This window comes from Typha latifolia, chromosome 14 (assembly GCF_019914945.1).
Source record: "Typha latifolia isolate L0001 chromosome 14, TyphaL0001v2, whole genome shotgun sequence".
Taxonomy (NCBI): domain Eukaryota; kingdom Viridiplantae; phylum Streptophyta; class Magnoliopsida; order Poales; family Typhaceae; genus Typha; species Typha latifolia.
The window spans coordinates 2,143,819-2,164,980 of NC_133099.1; the positions used below are offsets into that span (position 1 = coordinate 2,143,819).

At 36.8% G+C, this 21,162-nt stretch overlaps 2 protein-coding genes across 5 annotated transcripts; one reads left to right on the top strand and one right to left on the bottom strand.

Annotated features, from left to right (window-relative positions):
- Window positions 1-5: 5 nt before the first annotated feature.
- On the bottom strand, window positions 6-12,627 carry LOC140800753 (protein DETOXIFICATION 45, chloroplastic). 2 transcript variants are annotated; one of them, XM_073155584.1, is made up of 15 exons: window positions 12,432-12,627; window positions 10,879-11,249; window positions 9,771-9,913; window positions 8,911-9,054; window positions 8,655-8,833; window positions 6,314-6,449; window positions 5,706-5,802; window positions 4,653-4,753; window positions 3,428-3,591; window positions 2,377-2,448; window positions 2,139-2,255; window positions 1,969-2,064; window positions 1,734-1,855; window positions 1,227-1,284; window positions 6-477 (listed from the first exon to the last, which is right to left on the bottom strand). In XM_073155584.1, the coding sequence occupies exons 2-15, from the start codon at window positions 11,184-11,186 to the stop codon at window positions 361-363; spliced, it is 1,854 nt and encodes a 617-aa protein (XP_073011685.1). In that variant the 5' UTR covers window positions 11,187-11,249; window positions 12,432-12,627; the 3' UTR covers window positions 6-360. The 2 variants fall into 2 exon arrangements, with proteins under 2 accessions (XP_073011685.1, XP_073011686.1); XM_073155585.1 differs by having other exon boundaries at window positions 10,879-11,205; window positions 12,432-12,571.
- Window positions 12,628-17,569: 4,942 nt separating this feature from the next.
- Window positions 17,570-19,733, top strand: LOC140800569 (uncharacterized). 3 transcript variants are annotated; one of them, XM_073155310.1, is made up of 3 exons: window positions 17,570-18,346; window positions 18,443-18,811; window positions 19,550-19,733. In XM_073155310.1, exons 1-3 carry the CDS (start codon window positions 17,849-17,851, stop codon window positions 19,562-19,564), a joined length of 882 nt encoding a protein of 293 aa, XP_073011411.1. In that variant the 5' UTR covers window positions 17,570-17,848; the 3' UTR covers window positions 19,565-19,733. The 3 variants fall into 3 exon arrangements, with proteins under 3 accessions (XP_073011411.1, XP_073011410.1, XP_073011409.1); XM_073155309.1 differs by having other exon boundaries at window positions 17,571-17,898; window positions 18,013-18,346; window positions 18,443-19,733; XM_073155308.1 differs by having other exon boundaries at window positions 17,571-18,346; window positions 18,443-19,733.
- Window positions 19,734-21,162: the final 1,429 nt, after the last annotated feature.

Below are 21,162 nucleotides of genomic sequence, written 5' to 3' on the forward strand. Positions count from 1 at the left end.
TGCAATTTAGAAGAAGCTCATTCACTTAATTACACGATAAACAGCAAACATGTTTGCGGTTTGACAATGTCCAGTTGTTATATGATTAGTACCAAATATTATACTATCCTTCCGTATCTTTTTGTTTACGCGGGCCAAATAAGAACAAGAGAATGAAATTGAAACTAAAAATCAGGAGCCAAACGAACGAATATTGTCCCTGTACAGAAAGCACCCCGATCATTGACCAAGATTGACAATGTAAGACAGCTTACAGACAAAGAAATCATGATTTCTATATCCCAATGTTCCCCAAAAATGTAAGTGCTCCTGGAAAAGAATGTTAGCTCTTGGTCGCAGATCACTCTGAAATAGCTTGTTTTATTCAGTAGTGACTGCATAATCGTACACTACTGTGTCAGATCCCCATTCAACTTTCGACTCTGACTCTAGCTTGTCAGCTGCAATTGGAAGCACTGAAATCGAAGGTTGTAAAAGCTGCATAATGGAGGACCAGCAAATATCAACAATATTAGTACATAGGTATCAGATGAAACATGCTGCTCATATGACTCAATTAAAGAAAATGGTCATAATATTACCCACTGTGAAGCAATATTGAAGTGTATATGATGTTTGCGATGTGAAAAGAAGTGTCCATGATGTTTATGATATGAAAAGAAACTAACGTCAACGCTTATTTTGTTCAAACCATCATTTTTGTTGTTCTCTCTGGCAAATGCTCTAGCACAAAATGTTCACAGATTGAAAATGTTAACAGCAATAACGATATGATTTTTTTAAAGAGCTCCAGGAACTATGAACTTCTTTTTTGCTTGAGCTAGGGACCATCTATCTTCCTTACTTCCACATTATAACCCAAATTTTAGGAACAAATTTTGATCACCACTTAATCTCCCTTTACTCTCCACTGGATTCTGGAACAATTTGTACTCTGTTCAGAAGGCCCAGAAGACCTAAAAGATTTTTCTCATCTCATGATCAGTTGGTGATAGTACCAACTTGTTGTGAGTTAAAGTGGTTGTTGATTACCTTCCTCCAAAATTCCTCTATTAAGTAACTATCTGCTTGTTATTGTACCCGCCAAACACTTCTATAGACATTATTTGCTACACAAGATATCTTTCTACAAGCATGAGAATGATCAATTTTTGAGGCAACAATTCACACAAAAGATCCACCCGATAGATAATAAATGTCAAGCAAAAGTGTAATGTTTCACGAACCTCATACTTTGGTTCCTCTTGGTACAAAAACCACCATGGGCCTGCTTTCCACCATAATCTGTAAATAGAAACAAGCTCCATATCAGCTGACTGAAATATCATATACCATGATAATAGCATCAGAAAATTCTCTTGAAAGAACAAAAAATTCTCCACCACCATGTGCTTTAAAAGATGTAGGATGGAATATCTAACGTGATAAATTGAAAAAAAAAATGTCAACCACTAGGCGACATAAGTTCAAAAATCTCCTGCTTGAAATGTTGAGAGACTACTGGTCAAGCACAAGTATAAACTTCAACTATAAGTAATATCCAAGCATATGATACAGCATGAAGATGAACATAGTTGAAGAAATGAAAGCATAGAGAACTTTCTTTTTTGCTGATAAATGGCATAACTAATGCCCTGTTTCATTGAAACAAAATGTAGCCCCAAGCCTACACCAAGTGCAGTCTCAGGATAGCATAGAGAACTTATGACACACGAAACATAAGGATTGGTTACCTCAAAAATCCTGCCACCATCCGCAAGCTCATGAAAAGGGTCAAACCAGCCCAAACTCCAGCAAGGCCGAACACTGACGGAGCATATAACAGAAACAGGGAAGATGTCGCCCCAACGATCATCTATAAAGCCAATAAAACATGTGATCATCAATGAAAACATGGAAGCCAAATTTGTACAACTAAGAAGCACGGGCCATTTTCTATTTTTCTAGTTTCCAGAAAGTGAAGCATACCATAGAGGAAGCTGCATATGAGAAATCAGAGATGCCATAGTGAAGACCATCAAAGATAAAAGCAAGAGCATTAATTGGTTGGCTTGCACTGACAAACTGAAACCAAAATAAAACTCAAAAGAAGATCCAAACAATGTCCCAATTTGGGCAAACAAGATTAAAGCACTTACCAACACTCCACTCTTCACAATCTGTAATACTCCAGGGTCTTTAGTGAAAAGTTCTGCAAGATTACCAAAAGAGGCACATAGGCCAATGGCTAAAGCTATACCAACAAGAACGCCAGTCTGGAAAAGAAAAATGTGGTTAAAACATTCTTTGAACAAAAGAAAGTGAGAATACCCCTTATTCATCAACACAAGCGGGCAAGGAATTCTGATTTACCCAAAATAGAAAAAAAATCATTACCTTAAGGACACAGGATGTAACTTCCTTCACTTTTTGGTAGTCACATTTAGCAAAGGAACTTGCAATCAATGCCTGAGACAACACACAAAAGATGGTTAAAATGAAGAAATCAAAGGCATGGCTGACAAAATTGAAACTACTGGCCAGAACATCCATCAGATTAAAGGGATTACAGATAGTCTAGATAGGTGCTCTAAGTCAACATAGTTGCTTGTCAAACTACATGTAACGTCCCATGCAGACTAAAGTCACATTTATATTAATCTTTCAAAGAGATTGTATGCTGATGGCTACACGTTGAACATGTTACGTCAAAACTTAAATCACATTTGTGATCTATGAATGAAGGGCAGCACACTGCTTCCAGTTTCTTCTCCTCTTCCCCTCCTCTCCCTCTTGAACTCTCCCACACCACATTTACGAGCTCTTCACTGCACAATCCATGTATTTGTATTTAAAATTTTTACTATGATAAGCATGGGATTGTGGAGAAGTCACAATTTAGATACTTATTCATCCTACATGATTGATTGCGTATCAAATTTTTAGATTAACAGGTATGACGGTAACTAATTATCTATTACCTACATCACAGGGTAAATCACATGTCATCTAACTTCATGCCTCACAAGATACTGCATTAACAGAGATCCAGTATCTGTCACAAATACTGGTAAAGTATAAATTCATCTGACAACAACATTTGGATGAGTATGACAAATGCTAATATTGAGTTTGATGAATGTGGAAAGAATGAAAAGTATAGGTAGTAAGTAGCAAATAAAGAGAAAGACATCCCAATGCACGGGTTCCTCTTACACAGGATACGAGGAGAGAAAATGTATGCAGTCTTAGGTAGTTTGTAGCTAATGAGGCATGATAATTCATTTGTATGGCAAGCATGCACAAACAATGTCATAATGCATTCAAAGAAATCCTACAGATTTGGCTGCATACATCCCAAAATGATCAACGGTTTGATGATTAAAATAACGTTAAGTTTAATGTCAAAAGTTCAGAAACAATGATCTAAGTTTAATAAGCAGCATACCTGCGCAGACACAGCTAATGCATCCGAAAGCATAGATACTGCTAACCATACTTGCAGACATATCTGATGAGCAGCCATAGCCAACGGACCTTGTCGAGCAGCCATGGATGTGCCAAGAGTCATTGTTATGAGGACAGAAAGAGTCCTCCCCAGCAGCATTCCCCCTAAGAATTTCAAAATTATTTAGAACCTTATATCAGCCTTGTCAATTAGAGGAAGAAAAGGAACTACACAAGGAATACTATTTATGGAATTCTAAGACTTAATCTCAGGTGGGTCATAAGAATATTATCAAAAGATTCAAAACTAAGTAATACAAGAAAAAGATCAATGCATACTGACGCAGAAAATTGCAGATCTATGAAGTCATCGAAACAATCTTTTCAACAATGTAAGGTTGCATAAACCTGATGTTAGTGGGAGCCTCATGCATTTGGACACCCATAGAGTGCTATTACACATGGAAACTTTTGATACAAGGTAATATGAAGACTGAACAAGAAAGCAGGCAACTCTCATGTTGTACAGTATAATTTCTAGGAGAATATGAACTATATAGATGGTTCTGCATGGCATTTAGGAGAATTTTTGAAGTGCTTTGGAAACTTAAATTTTCACATACAACATTTGATCTTTATTTTTTTTTATTTGCATATACAAACATGAACAGGTTAACCATCTTGTCGAGGAAAAGAAAATTAGGCTCAGGAGTAACTCAAATTTAACTTTAGTGTTTCAGTTTTATGGTGTATCAAGACTCCTACCTCAATCTTAAAGATAAAGGACAGCTGTGTTATTTGAATTTACATTCTCTAAAGAAGTCAAAATATGTCGATGCCACTGCATATGCACTTGGAGTCCCTTGGTCAACCCTACAAAGGGCTAACCCCTGCAGACCTGCATATGCACCAGCCTATTTTATATGCCCTTTTGCCCTAAGCAGTTCCTTGACAGCATGTATCACCGCAGAAAACAACGTCAAGCTGAATAATAGTAACTAAAACAAGTAAATATCTCCACTGACCATTAAAGTAAGCTCTTAATATGCAATAACTTGTTCATATTTTAGAAAATTTGTATGGCTATAAGTACCACAAGAATGATAGAGACTTGAAAATATTATCAGCAGCCAGCTTCAACATGTAACATCTATTCAGAAATGAGAACACTACAAACCATTAATGACAGTTTTTCAACCCAGCTCTCCCTTGTATTCAGCACTCACCAGATTTTATATACCCGCCAAATTGCAGATCTCCGATCTTTGGAGGCAATATAACAGCTTTCTTACTCAGAGACCAAATAAGTAAAATAGTAGTGATATACCTGGACATGCACGGAAAAGGTTACATCAATCAAATGGTGATGAAAGTACTTCAGAGAACTGAAAGTCTGAAACAAATATCATGGAAGAGCTAAAGGAAGTGAAAATTTCTTTATAGATGAGTAACTAAATGACGGTTTCATGATCAATGATCAACATAAGCAGCAACTGAAATGCCATTTGATAGTCTCTTCGACAAATTAGATTTCATATGCAGTTGTATTCAACACAAACAAGATTTTATATGCAGTCATATTTAACACAAGTAACTCAAAGGTGAAAGACCATATTAGTAGTAGTTGTTGATACAAATGCTAGATCATAAGATGATAAATTAAATAAGGTCTAGGACCCGTACTTTGTTTGAGCAAAATCAATTTAATTGAGGCATGTAGGACTGTCTAAGAATCTCTTGGTGCACCTAGTGGGGCATAATTCAAGAAGATAACCTCTCTCATGAAGGCTTATATGTTGCATAACACATACATCGTTGAAGTTAACACATGATCGACAATAGTCTCCTGTACTAGGAGGCTATTTGTGGTAGTAACAAAAAAGAAATGGCAGAAATTCAATCATTTAGCCCGCAATATTTACTGATAGAGCCCTTGCACTGATTTAATTTGTGTATACATCTTGAGAAAAAGTAGAAAATTGAGATCTTATTCTTAAAATCCAGAAGAAAATCGATCTAATGCAGCCAAAAATAAAGGAAGAAGAACGCACACACATCAAAACGGGATTGCATAAACAAGTGTCAACATATGTTTAAGCATACCAAGACAATCAATGGATTACTATACATACACAGGCAAGCGTATGCACACAGACACAAGTTGAATCAGAATTCAGAAGCATAATCAGATCAGAGAATCAACTAAAGCACTAAAATTTTCTATTTATTTCTTTCCTTACATACTAATAGAATAATTTGGAAAACAATGTAGGACATACTGAGATGCAACTGTGGCAAGAGCAGCTCCAGTTACGCCAAGATGTAAAGAATATGCAAGTACTGGAAGTAAAACCAGAGATGAAAGATTGCCCAAACCTGCAAACATGTATCAAATGACTGATTTACAGTGAAGATGCATGTTACACACTTACACATCGCAAATGACCAATTCACAAAACAGTTTCAGAATTGCCTGAAAATTGATAAGGAAATTCCAAAGATGAAAGGGGTAACACAAGTTAATATTAAACCAACATGTCCTACTTTCAAGAAAAAAGAAAATATTTCTCCAGTTTGATGTTAAGAATAGTAAATAAGCATATTCGACTAAATTATGAATTTTAAACAGCTAACACTTCTTATCTGCAGCATAGAGAAATAAGATTCATGATAACTGAGCCAAACAATCATAACCATCATCATCCTCTCTTTCTCCAACAACTTAAAGCGAATGATGTATTTTATATATCCAAACACATGTGAATTGCATGCATCAGTATTACAAATATTACACATAACTAAGCCTTTAAGGATATTAACAACTAACAATAACTACTCTATTTAGAAGTCATGCAAAATAATGATTGCAATAGTTGTTGCAACTTGCCTACATAAAGTAGAGGAGTCTTCGTATCCTTAAAACCACGGAAGACACCTTGGATTGCCAAAGAAACTACAACTGCAGGAGCACCCAAGGCTCTTAATGAAAGAAATAGTTGTGATGGATACCGCATAGGTGAAGCCTGTTCAGGAGAAATAAAAAATAAAAAATTACAGAATGTTGAAACATTCATTTTAAATAAAACACCATGCATGTGAAAGCTAAAATTACTGTTGCAATAAAAGCCTAAATGTCATGCATGGAAGAGAAGCAAAAAAAGGAATTATCAAGTACGTGTAGTGTAACAACTTATCCTTTAAAAAGAATATTAAATTTGCATGGCACGACGTGACCGACCTCGTGCCATGTTGCAATGGCGCGTGCTAGAGGTGCCACGCACTCCCAACCTCGGCCCGGCCCAGCCATCTGGATCCGGTGGGCCCGCCGCCGCCGCAGCGCCGACTCCGGACCGACGGTGACTCCGGACCCTTTATTTGAGACCTCGAGGACCTTACTAGCAATGAGTGATGGTTAATTGATGAACATGAGGAATACGTGTGTTGAGTCTTCTGATCAGATGGTGAGTAATTTTATTTTCTAGACGTCTTTTTCAAATTATGATATATTATATATTATGTAACGTATGTTTTAGCCTCCAGCATGATTATATGATCTTATTTAGAGATAATTTCAGTTGAGCATATTTCATCATTCATTTGATTAGACTAATCTTGGATACGAGTATACTGATGATATATAGATGATCGGAGATGACTATATTGTTATGAGTTTATATCGAGATGATCTCTAGCATGAGTATGCATGTGTTAGATACATGGTTGAAGACTGCATTGTATTATTTTTCTCTTGACTCCTCTTCCACCTAAATTCCTGAGTTACATGACTTATTATAGTGCTGGATAAAATGCATATGATCTGTCATTTAAAAGGAAAGCATAAAATCTAATTGATAGAATAGTAGATAGAAAACGTGAAGATACCCGAGTGGGCGCGAGGGTTAGGACACGCTTGGCGAATGATTGATCACTCGACGTAATCGCGATCCCGTGACCTTACATCCAAGGTTGTTAGTCTGTGTGTACAGTAGACATTTGGACACATACTATTCGTCATGGCATATGTGGCAAGTTATCCTCACGTAGTTTCTATCAGCTAAAAGGGTGCTCGGTTTGAATGAATTTTGATACCCTTAGCGAATGACAAGGTATGATTATGATTGAGATACTCTTTGCGGATGGCAGTATACTTTGAGCTTTTGAGCATGTTGATGAGACCGGGTATCGAGTGTTAACTATGCATAGTGGTCTAGTATGATATGACATTCAAAGATGACATTAATGACTAAGATGTCGAAAAATGCATATAATTTCATTACCATCTGATATACCTAATTTTTTAGTGATTAATATGCATCATATATAGTTGCATTTGATATCATAGCATGGTCATAGTCGACATACATCATATATGTCATATTTAAGAGAAAGCTATGATAATGGTATGATATGGAGATTATTTTTATATTGTTGAGAATTATATATTTTGATCAGTTATATCATGATATCTACATTTCATCTATATATTATTGAGGATACGTTCATATATTCATTCATGACATAATGCTCTTATGTGATTCATATTATCCAGTACATGATTTACTTTCTGTTTTTGTATTACTGATTCGAGATGAGATATATTCACTGAGTCTTTAACTCATGACTCTCTTTATTTTTTTTCTAAACCTCCAGATATGTGGTACGTAATCGCGATTTGAGATATCTTAAAAAGACATTTTAGAGTAAAGATAAGGTGAACTATAGATGCGAGACGGTATAGAAGATAGTTTTATATAGATACTGAGTTGTACTATTTGTACTCCATTACATCAGACGATAAATTGTATAGTATACTCGTGTGTTAGTGATTTTATCTTCATGATTTGTCGTGGCCTGTGTGGGCCCTGCTAAATTATGTAGCTATCTAGTATAATTATTGTGGATTTAGATATTGATATATTAATAGGTTTAACTAGGATATTTATATGTTAACGGATTTATTTGGTTAATAGTACAATTTATTTGGTGATGGATTATGTGAGTACAGGTGTGTATCTGTGCGTGACGGGCTCCACTTGTCCTATCGCGTGCGCCGCGCATGTTGTATGGGTGCGTGGGGGAGTGCACGTGCCCGTGCCATTACATATAGAAAGTTAGGAAAAAATTGTGTAGAAATAATGGTCAAAAACTCAAAATATAAGAGACATTTGATTGCAACTTCAACAACAATGTAAAATAATACCAATATACAAAGAAAGATGAGAACTTACAGGTGACACACCCATGATGTTGAGAAATAATCCAGACCCAAAGAACAAAGCCAAGGCTTCAATTGTTCCAATACCAGCAGCTAAGAGTAAGGAAGAGGAAATAGAAGGTAGTCTCATTCTTTCTGCAATCTCAGTAGAAACTTTGGCATCCTGAAATGTCTCTTTCTGAGATGCCCTATCTGGGATTCAATCAAAGAGGAGTCAAAAAAAAAAAAATCAATATTTAACAAACAATTTTCATTTCATCATGGGGTACCTGATATAAATTGGCTGCTGGAATTTTTTGAAATATCTTCTGCCACAAATGAGGTTGTGATGCTCAAAAGAGGAATATTGAATAGCTTTGATATGATATTAAAAATTGACACAGCAACACCCGCTGAAGCCAATTCCAAAGGACCTTCAGAGTTCAGACAGCACAGTCCACAATGAATAGAAAGACTCACCACATTTCATCCACAAATAATAGAAAAATCAAAGACTAACAGTTCACATAATAAGCATGAGGAAACTCTTAAGCATCACCCAAATTAATCCCTGCTGTACAGTGGAAAAAGGTGACACAAACAACAGATAAAAATCAAGGCAAGCTAGCTTTAGAAGAGTAAGGAGACAGAAAAGTCTCTTTAATCAGATTGATACATCAGATTAAGGCATGCCTCTTTAAAAAATTGCATGTCCAGAAAGTCGTCTAGATCTCTACTCCTGTCAACCCTCTACCATCATATAAACGGCAGATAGAACTGTTTCTTCATAGAAATAACTAACTGAAAGGAATCATATTATTTGAAATGTTCTCAATGTTATCTCAAATAAAAATGACTTTTTGAAATTCTGCAGTAAAGGAGACAAATGATCCATCAAAACAAATATTAGTATATACACTACACAATAGTAATACATATGTTTATATCGATGTATGTTCTATCCACAAAGAAAAATGGATAAATAGATCTTCAAATTGATAAAGAAAAATAATTAGATAAAAAAATTATGAAATTGGAGTAACCAACACCACAACAAATCATTAGCATGGATAAAAGTTAAACTTTGTTAGCTGAATATATTATCTCTTCTGTAAAACACAAACAGGATATAAAAACATGGAAAACATACCTAATCTACCAATATATGCTGTCTCCATCAGTTGTGCCAAAGGATCAATAGCCTGCCCAACAATAGCTGGTAAAGCAAGAAGTAGAAGCTCATTTCCAACACTTCCAAGATGCAGTCCACCAAAAGGATCCCGAACTAACTTACTGAAAAGCAACATAAGTGAAGAAAAAACTCCATCATACATATAGATATACAGTGATGGTTAAACTGGACACCAGAAAACCTCATAAGAATTTGAAGAAGTTAAAAAACAAGACAGGTAGATAATTTTATGGTAAATAGAGGTAAAGTTAATACGTCATATATCGACGCCTTATGCTACAACTGTTCGGTAGAAAAGCTTCTCCATTACCGAGGTCATACTCTTATCATTCTAGAAGCCAATTATGTGTGTCTCGACGCAAGCAGAAGAAGAAAAAAAAAGATAAAAGAGAAAGGTGAACAAGAAGAAAAAGGAAAGAAGAGTATGACAAAAAAATACAACTTCAAAATGAACAGAAAGAAACAAGAGAAGGAAGAGGATAAAGCACACTACAAATAAAGAAAATACATGTCTGGTCATGCTTATTTAATCACTACCTATTGGAGCACTAATGAAATTATTTCCTCTTCCTTCTGCGCCAAGACTGCAAATATCAAGCTTCACTGAGTTAATCTTTCCAATTTGAAAGAGATATCTAGTTTCAATTAAATGAAACCTTAATTTCTATGAGGATATCATACACTACTTCCCTTATTTAGGGTAAAAAAGAAAGAAGGAAATATGACAATTTTGATGACATCTCCACTCAAATTAGGAATATTTCAACTAGAAAAGACTAAGAAAGATGAACCACTAGAATATTATTACAGAAAGGATAGTCATTATCGATATAATTGCATAAATGAGATACATGGTTAAGCAATTAAACTTGTATATCACCTGGCCATGCTGACACTTATTAATTAGAAGGACCAATAAGGTACTGTGCTGATATACTCCTTTGAGAGATTAATGTTTCACCAATAATTAACTTATTTTAAAACATATGCAAAAGTATTCTCTCCTTAACTCAGCCAAATACTAATCATTCTGGATTATTATAAACTTGAGATTAAGAAGACTCACACGATAGCCTCTTTAATGCTCTCTGAAGAATGATCATCCTTCTGATTGAACTTTTCATCAGCATTATCTGGATCCACACCACACTCTGAAAGTGACCGATCGTTGGCTACTAAGATGGAACGCTTTCTACATAAAGTTAGAGAGGAAAACTTTGCATGGTTTACAAGCAGAGAAGAACTTCTATTAATTCTATGGCTTCCAACTACGCAGTTCTGCATAGAGGAACAGTTAATTCTTTTATTTGTTGTTCGCTCATAATGGCTTGCAGTCAATCCACATAGAAGTCCATGTTTCTGTATTGTCTTCATTGAGGCAAATTTCTAGTTTCTGCCACAGTATTGAATGATATTGTATATTAGATCATTCACTATCTGCAAGGAAACAAAACAAAACAAAACTAAATTTGTTCAACTAGATCCTTCAAAAACTGCAACAACAGAAACTGCAAATTAAGCATAAAAGTCACAAACCCAAACCCGTAGGTTTTAAGTTCATTAAATGGTTCAGTTAAGTTATTATTTGTCTGGCAAAGCATTTGAGAAAGTAAAGCAGCAGAATGATCATGTCTCACTGCCTCATCTAAGCCACTTTGGCCTCCTCCACAAATTGACTATAACCAAAATCAAGATCTCTTACAGGCCTCTGCTACAGATGACCCTCTCATTCCAGATATTCAGTATATTCTAAGTTTCTAACCATATACTTCACAGAATTTTTGTTCCATTGCCACAGTATTTACTAGGCATATACTATGATACTACCCAAAATCCAAGCCCACTCTCTCCAACTCTCATCCCATGTTCATCAATTATGTAATATAGAACTTCTACAAAATCAGAAAAAGGTTTAGAACAAGATGAAATAGGCAAACCACAGATCAGAAAACTGCTGCTTCCCATGACATCCTCATTTGCCCGTCAATGCATAAACCTAGCCAATACTATGAGAGGTTTTTAAAAAAACACAACATAGATAAGCAACATTGAAAAAAAGAAGAAAAAAGATCCGACTCTCATCTCATGACAGTCTGCCATCCCACACCTACACCAAATTCAGTAAAGAACTAAACCAAAATAGTAAGAAGTTCCGGAACAAGGTCACATAGACAACCCCACATTGAAAAGAAAAGGTAAAAGGAAAATAAGAGGAGCTATATCATGAAAACAGCATTTGCCGTGTACCTGCTTGTTTCCTATAATTAAAATAGCCATCATTATGATCAGAAATGCTAAACAAAGTAAATCACAATATAAGCATATTAACACATAATTGGAACTGTTCTTGGTAACGTCAACCACTCTCTGATTAGGTTTCCCGTTCCAAAACAACAACGAAAAAAGAATACAACATTTGTCTCCTAATTCGAGCAAAAGAGAAGGAAAAAAAAATTCAAATCATACGATCATATTACCAAACGCAATAAATTATATATATAAAAAAAATATTACAGCCAAGAATGTCAACATAGAAAATTCAGCAGAGAATCGCGAACAAGATACAAAATTCTAGCACTAGATAGGAGGATAAGAGCAGAGAAATTCTCGATAGGTTACCGATACTAAGGCGGCCTTCACTTCGCACTCGTCCCTCCCCACCGCTTCTTTCCGCTTGGATGAAGTGAAGAATAAAGAACGGACCGGAAATAGGTTCTGGGGAAGAACGGTGCGGTGCTTTCGGGAGAAGTGACGAATTTAGCAGTTAGGAGATGGCAAAAGCTCCGACTTGGGATGCTATTTCTCATTTCCCACCAAGGGTTTGCGGCTCGGACCGGCTCTTTTTTAGCAATTGAACCGGTCGAACCGGTATCCAACCGCCTCGTACTCGTAATGGCTTGCGGTACAAGTAATAGAGTAATTTTGGGAGAGGATTTGCCGCTTGAGAAAAAAAATCTAACAAAAGAATGAAAATTATATTTAAGAAATGATATTAATATTTTAATATATTAAATATTTTAGATATTATATTTTTCAGTTTCTTTTGCAACTTATATTTCCAACCCATGAATTAGAAACCCTAGTTTTTCATTTTATTCACTTAAATGTAGTTCTTCCAAAATAATATCAAGTAGAATACTTGCTGAGCCTCTCTGCTTTTGCTCACGCAAATAATGGAGTATTTTTACTTTTCTATAACAAATTAATTAAATTTTAAGTATTTACTGGCTTTGTGGTTTATCCATGCAAAAAAAAAAAAAAAAAAATCTATGTGAAGTGTTTTGCTGGATACACTCGAAAGTAACGACGTCATCGGGTATTATACCCGGGGTATACACATAAATAAGATATTTGGAAAGGTAGACATGCGAAAAAAACCATAGCAGAAGGTATCGACCAAGTCAGCACCAGCTCCTAATACGTCGCCGAATTTGCCTATTCCTCATAGGATTCGGCGCTTCTTGAGGAGTCTTCGGACTGTGTCATTGACGACTTCTGGAAAGAGAGCCCATCTTGACACGTACAAAGGCCACCGAATTCGTCTCATATGAAAATAGTTGAGTCATGACAGCAATCTCCGCCGCAGCTCCTCGGATCTCGTCGAAAGTCGAATAAATTTCCAGCTATTATTCCAATTCAACCCGTTTCCTACCAAGGTATCCTCTTTTTCCCAAATATTTGATCTATCGTTGTAGCTGCTGAGTTCTTTGTAATGCCGAAGGAAGTCACTTTGGGGAGAAGTAAAGTCTCGTTTTCCTATTTGAATTATTTGTTAATGACGTTCTGAATGGAAAAAGTAATAGTGCTTACCGAGATAGGAAATGGGTATTTACCAAATTTTCTATAGGACTAAGTTTCCAGGTACTGTCTTAGATGCTTGGTTCAAACGAGAACATCTATTTGGCTGAAATCCTATGAGGGCATAGAATTGAGTTAAGTATTCAAATGTTAAGCTCACAATAGGATGTTGAAGATGTGGGTTTTCTTACATTTCTTTTCCTTTTTTAAGCTCAATATATTGATTTTAAGAAATAATAAATAAGATATGGCTCGTTGGATTCAAGGTTTAAGAAAGAAGAACGTGTAACAGGAAGTTTGTCTCTGTCTCCTGCAAGCTTGCTAAATTGGGTTTCGTCTTCTCATTGAGCAGCACTAAACTTGTTATTTAGCCAGATAAACACAAGAAGTGTATCGTCTTAATTATTTTTCACAATTTTTTTATGCCACCAACTTAGTGTAAATGACATTTCCTTCGAAGGGATTAGTGGCTTGCATACCTCCTCATATTTGCGATTTGTAGAAATAGTGAAATACAGTTCTTGTTTTGCTGTTTTATCTTCCAAGTGTGTAATTAAGCTCTTATTCTTCCTTCTCTGCTAGATATAGTATAAAAAAGAACTTGTTGTCTATGTAAAGATGCTTAGGGACTTCTAGCTTGTATAATCTTTGGCTGCCTCTTGCATCTGTCTTACAAGACTTGAGTTGGTATACTTTTTTATACAGCTTGAATCTTCTTTTTTCTTACTGTAACTTTTCTAGTTGAAGACTGTTGCAGTCCATGAAACTGATGTTTCCTGTTTCCATCTTTAAGAAAGTCAGAAACTTTAGCCAGCAAGGAGTTGGATCCATTCTCATTATTGTCTTTTATGTTTGCTCTTGATTCTTTTGCTTTTATTTTCTTTAATTTCTTTTCTTCTTGTTTTTGTTTTTGTTTTTGTCTCTTGGTATCTGATGGAACTGATGCATTTGTGACTAACAACAATTATAATATTGCTGAATCTTTAGCTGGTTGAAGGAATGTCTTCTGTTTCACCGTGAGTACGATGACTGCACTTTACTCATGACGACTGCACTTCCTCAGTAGATGTTTTAGGTGCAATAGGACAGTAGGACCAAGAGCTCAAAATGAATTGATGGGAGGAATTTGACTTACCACAGAGAATTTATTGGGGGAGTTCAATGGAAAACCCTCGATGAAAGTGGGAAAGGACCAAAGACAATCTAGGTAATAGTATTGCTGTATAACAACTATACTCATGACAGTTTAAGCTCCGCAACTTGTATTATGCCGAGGATGGGACTCTATAGGAGGTCGACAGAAATGGATCAGAGTATTAGACTTGGATTGTGGTCTATTTGTGAGACCTGAGGATCTTGAGTTGGAAAAGATTCTCTCAGATTAAAGGTTTTGTATATCATTCACTCCTGCTTATAGATAAAATCTTTCGTCACATTCTTTTTTGCGAACTGGAAGGATGTTTAAATCATCAAAGAGCATCTGTTGGTGCTTCTACTCTAAAACATAGAAGCTCAGTTTCAACAGCTCAAAGGTAATTCAGCAATTGCAGGAGGATTTTGACTTCTAGAGATGTCATTCTCCTTGTAGAGTGCTGTATTTTGAATTATAATAGTCCACCAGCATGTCCATCGCGTGTTGTAATATCTTTTCTTTTACTTATGTTTTTGCAAAGTCCTGGTATTTTGATTCAGATCTGATGTTGGAAAGCCAAGTCAGTAGTTTAAAAAATGCTTGTGTAGGAATTGGTCAGTTGAAAGTTGAAACACACAAATCAGCATATCATAGATTAGCCTTGAAATTAGATGTCCTGAAGAATCAGTAACCATAAAATAATACAAACTATTATGAAACTTCAACCTCAGATGTTGATTGAAACATCACGAAAGAGAACACAATTTTTTCGTACATTTCTTGGGAGCAAGAAGTCGATTCCTCTGCGCTTGGTTAGAAATTAGAATGATATCAGTTTTCTTGTCTTTTGGAGCTTTTCTGGAATTTTCTTTTTCTTGTCTCTGGCGAATTACCTTGTCCAGACAGGAAGAGTAAGATGCAAATGGAATCACTGTTCCTGTTCCGGTCCTGATATCCACTCTGCTAGATTGTTATTTCCTTATGTAATCATCTACAACTTCTTCTGGATTTGTTTGTTTGACATTAAACTAATACTCTTGTCTTATTTCTCATGACAGAGACAGACACACAATCCTGGGGTGTATCAGAAGGACAATTTTATCTACAGACCACATATAAGCATTTTCTATGACTGTTTCACCAACCTCTGGATGAAACTGAAACATCTTATTGGGCCAAAAGAGAAGCAGAAAGTATATAAGAAGGCATGTTTGATCACAAAGGTTGGTGGTGGTAGAGAAAGGATTTCAACAATTGTTAGGTGCTTGACAAGCTGTTTGCTTACTCCTGCATTTAATAGTATATATGATGTTAAGGCTACGATCGTACTAGATTTTTTACTTGTCTAAATACAAGAAAGATGTTCAACCACGCAAATTTCTTCCGACAAAGACTCGTTTGTCCTTTTACTTGTTACTTATATTAAGAAAAGTCATTTTGATTTGGAGAAACTACTTGTCTACTTCTCACTAGATCCAGAAGAACTCAAAACGATATGAAATGTTTGGCCAATGTGCTACAACTCTCTGTGATCAAGTTGCATTTTATGCCCAAAAGACAACTCATTCTTATCAGCTACAAGGCCAATAATAATACACACAGGCCCCATTGAATCAGCTTTGTTTTGTCATCACATGGAATCGTGTCTGCCATGAGCACCACAGGTTATCCTCCGTATAAATAAATAAAAAACATTTCATAAGAAATTGAATGCAACTTCTAAACTTTATTTTTTACAAAATCTCAAAAATATCTCATATTTTGTTATTATTATTATTATTTACACTCTTTCATATGAATATTTATTTTTTTATCTTGTATTTACTTGTAATGCCTCAAAAATATACTCGACAGAAGGTTATCAGCTAAACAACAATTCTTGTGAGCCACTGAGCAATCTACTTTACATATAGACATATAGTGCTGTCTAAGAAAAAAATTTACTTTATATATAATCCTTTGTTTGAGAGAACTGAGAGTGATTTATATATATAATGTAATAGTTTGATAATTTTCTATAATAATAGTCTGGTCAAAAACTCATCGTATAATTATATTTACATATATTTAAGACTACCATGAAACTTTGAAGAAAAAAAAGTGATTAGTTTAAAGAGATAATGGCAAGTGGGACTCCTGCTGGGGAAACAAAGATAATAGACAATAACAAGTGGGAAAAGAAAGATAATCGGGCAGCTGAGCGTCATAGTTGTATTGTCTGTCGTGTATATCCATTGATAGGTAGCCACTAGCCAACCAATAAATAGCCAGCTCTTTAACTGCTCATCTACAACCCAAAACTGTAGGAACGTACTACTGCCTTGGTATTCCTACTTGATCATCTCTTTGACGTTGCTCCACTGTGTGGGTCCCAGTTAGGTCCAAACATAATGAATCCTATATGGGTTTTTTTCTCCCCAAGTACACTCTTCTAAAATTCCTTATTTATATGCATATACTATTAATTAGTTAAAGATATTTTTATCCTTGGATTTGTTAATGGTTTGACGTGTAGTTAAAGATCTTGAAGTGTAGGTACGCAAATAGTAGGAATGACAGAAGGGCATGCAAAGTAAATAGAGAGTTTTCTTGCAAAAAGGGAAACGTTGTATAAATACGTTAATAGTTTGATAACCCAGTATGGAGATAATCTCGTCATTAATATTCCGGGTAAAAACGAGTCGGTTCGAGTTAGTCCAACCCACGTTTTATTCATTTCGGTCCGCACCCAATTTAAAAATTCGCAGGTGAGCAAACACGTGTCACGCAGCCGCACTCTGAGACGCGATTCTCCAACACACGAAAACCATGCAGTCTCGAACCCGCACTCCACTAAAAGACCATTTACCGTTATACTCCCTGGAAATTCCCAATTCCCGCCTCCCCCGAGGAGAAAACCGTCCTGTAATTCCGCACCGCCAGTTTCCTCAGCGCCTGGACGTACTTATTAAAAGTTAAATACAGCGATATACATTATTTATAACGTTCGCACCTCAAATCCCCATCGTTCTTCTTCGCCTCGATCCATCTCCTTCAAAACCCTAATAATCTCCTCGGCTCAACTCTAACCTTCCATCCATGGCGGAATCCAGAACGAGATGACACGATGAGCTCCCCGACACGTAACGGCGCCTCGAAGAAGTGGATGGGATGGCGGTATTACGCTATCGTCCTATTCCCGCTCCTATTCTTCCTCTTATTCACATTATCTTATTCGAGTGCGAATTCGAGATTCTCACTCTCGCCTATTCGATCTCTCCTATCCGATAGGCTCCGCTCGGCCAGCTCCTCTCCGGAGTCGGAAGCGGATAAGAGGCGGATAGGGAAGCGGGATCTGGATAAGGCCCGGATAGCGATCTGCCTCGTGGGAGGTGCGAGGAGGTTCGAGCTCACGGGCTCATCCATCGTGCAGTACTTACTAAAGCAGTATCCGAACGCCGATTTGTTTCTCCATAGTCCTCTGGATGAGAACTCGTACAAGTTTGGGATCCTCAAGGACGCTCCCCGGATCGCCGCGGTTCGGATCTTTGCTCCAGATCCTATACCGCAGACGGAGTCGCAAGTCCGTGTTCTAACTCCCAGCAACTCCCCCAATGGCATCCAGGTATGCTCAAACTCTCTCTCTTTCTCTCTCTCTCTCTCTCTCTCTCTCTATAGCTCTATCTCTCTATCTAGAAGTTGAGTTTGCTAATTTCGGTAGGGATTGCTACAATACTTCAATTTGGTGGAGGGGTGCCTCGACATGATCAGATCGCACGAATCTCGAAACAGCGCGTCGTACGACTGGATCGTGCGGACACGGGTGGACGGTTACTGGTCCGGCCCGCTCATGCCTGAGGCGTTCCGGCCGGGCGCCTACGTGGTCCCCGGAGGCTCGAAGTTCGGCGGCCTCAACGACCGGCTCGGGGTCGGGGACCGCACCACGTCGGCGGTGGCGCTCGCCAGGCTATCGCTGATACCGCGGCTGGCGTTGGCGGGGTACAACAACCTCAACTCGGAGGCAGCCTTCCAGGCCCAGCTGAGCTCGGCTAACGTCACCGCCTACGAGCACCCGTTCCCCTTCTGCGTGGTGAGTAACCGCCAGTACAGTTACCCCCCCGGTCTGTACGGCGTGCCCGTGGCATCCATGGGAAGCCGGGGCCCACTCAGCGGGGCCAAATGCCGGCCTTGCCTGGCCGTGTGCAAGCGCTCATGCGCAGCGCAGGTGGGGAGTCAGATGGATAGGGGTTGGGGATGGATCGAGTCGCGGAACGGGACGGCGGATCTCTGCGACGGGAGCGGGGAGTGGGCGGAAGGGTGGGAGAAGGTGTTCGATAAAATCGCGGGGCAGAGAGTGGCTAAGGTAAGGCGAAAGGTAGCCGAGATGAGAGCGCCGGATTGCGTTAAGGACTTGGAGTACCTGCGGAATAGAACGGCCAAGTGGGACAGCCCAACCCCGGAGACCATTTGCGGTTTAAGCTTTGGTCACTCTAATTCCACGTCAGACAAAGTAGTCTCAGTTTAAACAGTGATAAATTTTTTTCCTTTTTCCTTTCCCTTGCGTTCATTCTTTTTAAATCATAGAATAAAAAAGGGATACTTTTGGTTGTGATAAACATGAAGGACATCTTTAGAGATTTGATAGGTGAACAAAGGTCAGACGTCGTTGTCGAGACACAGCTTTTAGAAATTTCCTATAGAAGAATTGCATGTGGAATTGTGGGCTCACTGTTCTCTCTTTCGTCCTACCTTTATTTTTTATTTCCTTCTATACGAATAATGGGACCATTAAATTTGGATGCTGAGCACATGCATGATTCAATGGCAGGAGTTTCAAATTTAAATTCCTATTTTGGGAAGGCGTCGGCTGGTGCTGAAGACGTGCATAGTGCACTCCAATTGTATGATTTAATAATCAATGTATAGAATTGTAAACTATAGAGATCATCTGTAGAGTTGAAGGGAAGCATTATTAAAGCATTATTAATGTACACACTTTGGCTTTTGTGACAGTGGTCTTACTTCCACCCATAATGTGTCATTTGAGAACCTTTCTGTTGAGATTGTGTTGGTCTTAAATGATGGAAAGGTAAAACGCCAGTCTTTTTTTTTATTATTATTAGCGGTTGGTGGTCCGCATAGGTTAGGGATATACTAACCAATAATTGATATTTGGAATCTTTGCTTAAGCTGAACGGAAACATTTAAAAAAGTAAACTTTTACCATTTTATGCAGATTTCTGACAAAGTGATCAGATAAAAGGGTGTTTACATAGTTTCAAAGTACCATAATTATCAAACTATTCTTCAAAATAGCATTATTACCACTGAGATAGTACCACTCTTTCAATATATATATATATATATGTTAGTTAAATCTAACTAATCCTAAGTAAAATTAAACTTAAATTAAAATAAAAAGATTATCTTTCTTTTGTATAAATTATTTTAAATAGTTTTATCAGCAGACAAAATTTGTTGATAAATATTCTATATTCTATATTTCACAAAAAAAATTGTCATTTATATGTGTTTGTTCACTTTAACGATAAATTGTTAGGAATATTTCCTTAAAACTCACTACAATGATAATTCTAAAGTAGTAAAAAAGATTTTAGTGACAATTAAATTTTTTTAAAGAATATAATAATAATTATGATATTTTGAAAGTTTCTACTGGCAAATATATGTAAAGCTCTCTAAATAAAATCAACGTAGACATATTACATATAGAACAAGTAATTAATTCAATAATGAAATAAGCTTTACAAAACTCTATTTTAAAATATATATATATATATATATATATATATAATAGTAGGTTAGGTCGACTGAGGTCTAGGAGTTCTACTTATGACCTCTGTTCTGGGCTGAAGATTATTAAAAACAGAGAAGCCCGTTGGGCTTCTGCCACTATCAGGCCCAGGCTTAACTTATTAGCTACACTGGCAATTGGGCATCAATTAAAAATTTCTTCTAGCAATCTTAGATCAGCATACATGTGAAGGAATGCCAGATTAGATATTGATATCAGCCTCTTGTTGAGATCTTTTATGGTTTTAATCTTGCTTATGTATAAGATAGATTCATTGGAAGCATTCACATATTCTCTTATATGTTGCACCTGCGCCTAAGACTGGAAAAATATCTGTCTAATTTGAATCACCTTCTTTGCTGTGAATTATCTAATTTTAATCTATTTTTTGGAACATAGGACAATTAACCTTAATACAAGTTACTGCGCCGATAATTGGACATTTAGAGCAGCTTTGAAGAGTGAGTTTCCTGATAATTAACTGAGTTTTCAAGCAGCTAAAAATCATTAATATTGTTTTATTATCTACTTGCCTTAGTTAGAGTATGTCTGACACTATTTCTATTTATTCTGCTACAATACAAGTGGGGAATGCATTGGGTCAGTAATATTAACTCACTAATTAC

Excerpts from the sequence above, each read along its gene's own strand:
- LOC140800753 (XM_073155584.1), bottom strand. The coding sequence starts at position 11,186 with ATGAAGACAATACAGAAACATGGACTTCTATGTGGATTGACTGCAAGC. Across the intron at positions 5,803-6,313 it reads GACTCCTCTACTTTATGTAG|GTTTGGGCAATCTTTCATCT; the intron begins GCAAGTTGCAAC and ends ACATGTTTGCAG. Across the intron at positions 3,592-4,652 it reads TGGCGGGTATATAAAATCTG|GGGGAATGCTGCTGGGGAGG; the intron begins GTGAGTGCTGAA and ends TGAAATTCTTAG.
- LOC140800569 (XM_073155308.1), top strand. The coding sequence starts at position 17,849 with ATGAGCTCCCCGACACGTAACGGCGCCTCGAAGAAGTGGATGGGATGG. Across the intron at positions 18,347-18,442 it reads ACTCCCCCAATGGCATCCAG|GGATTGCTACAATACTTCAA; the intron begins GTATGCTCAAAC and ends TAATTTCGGTAG.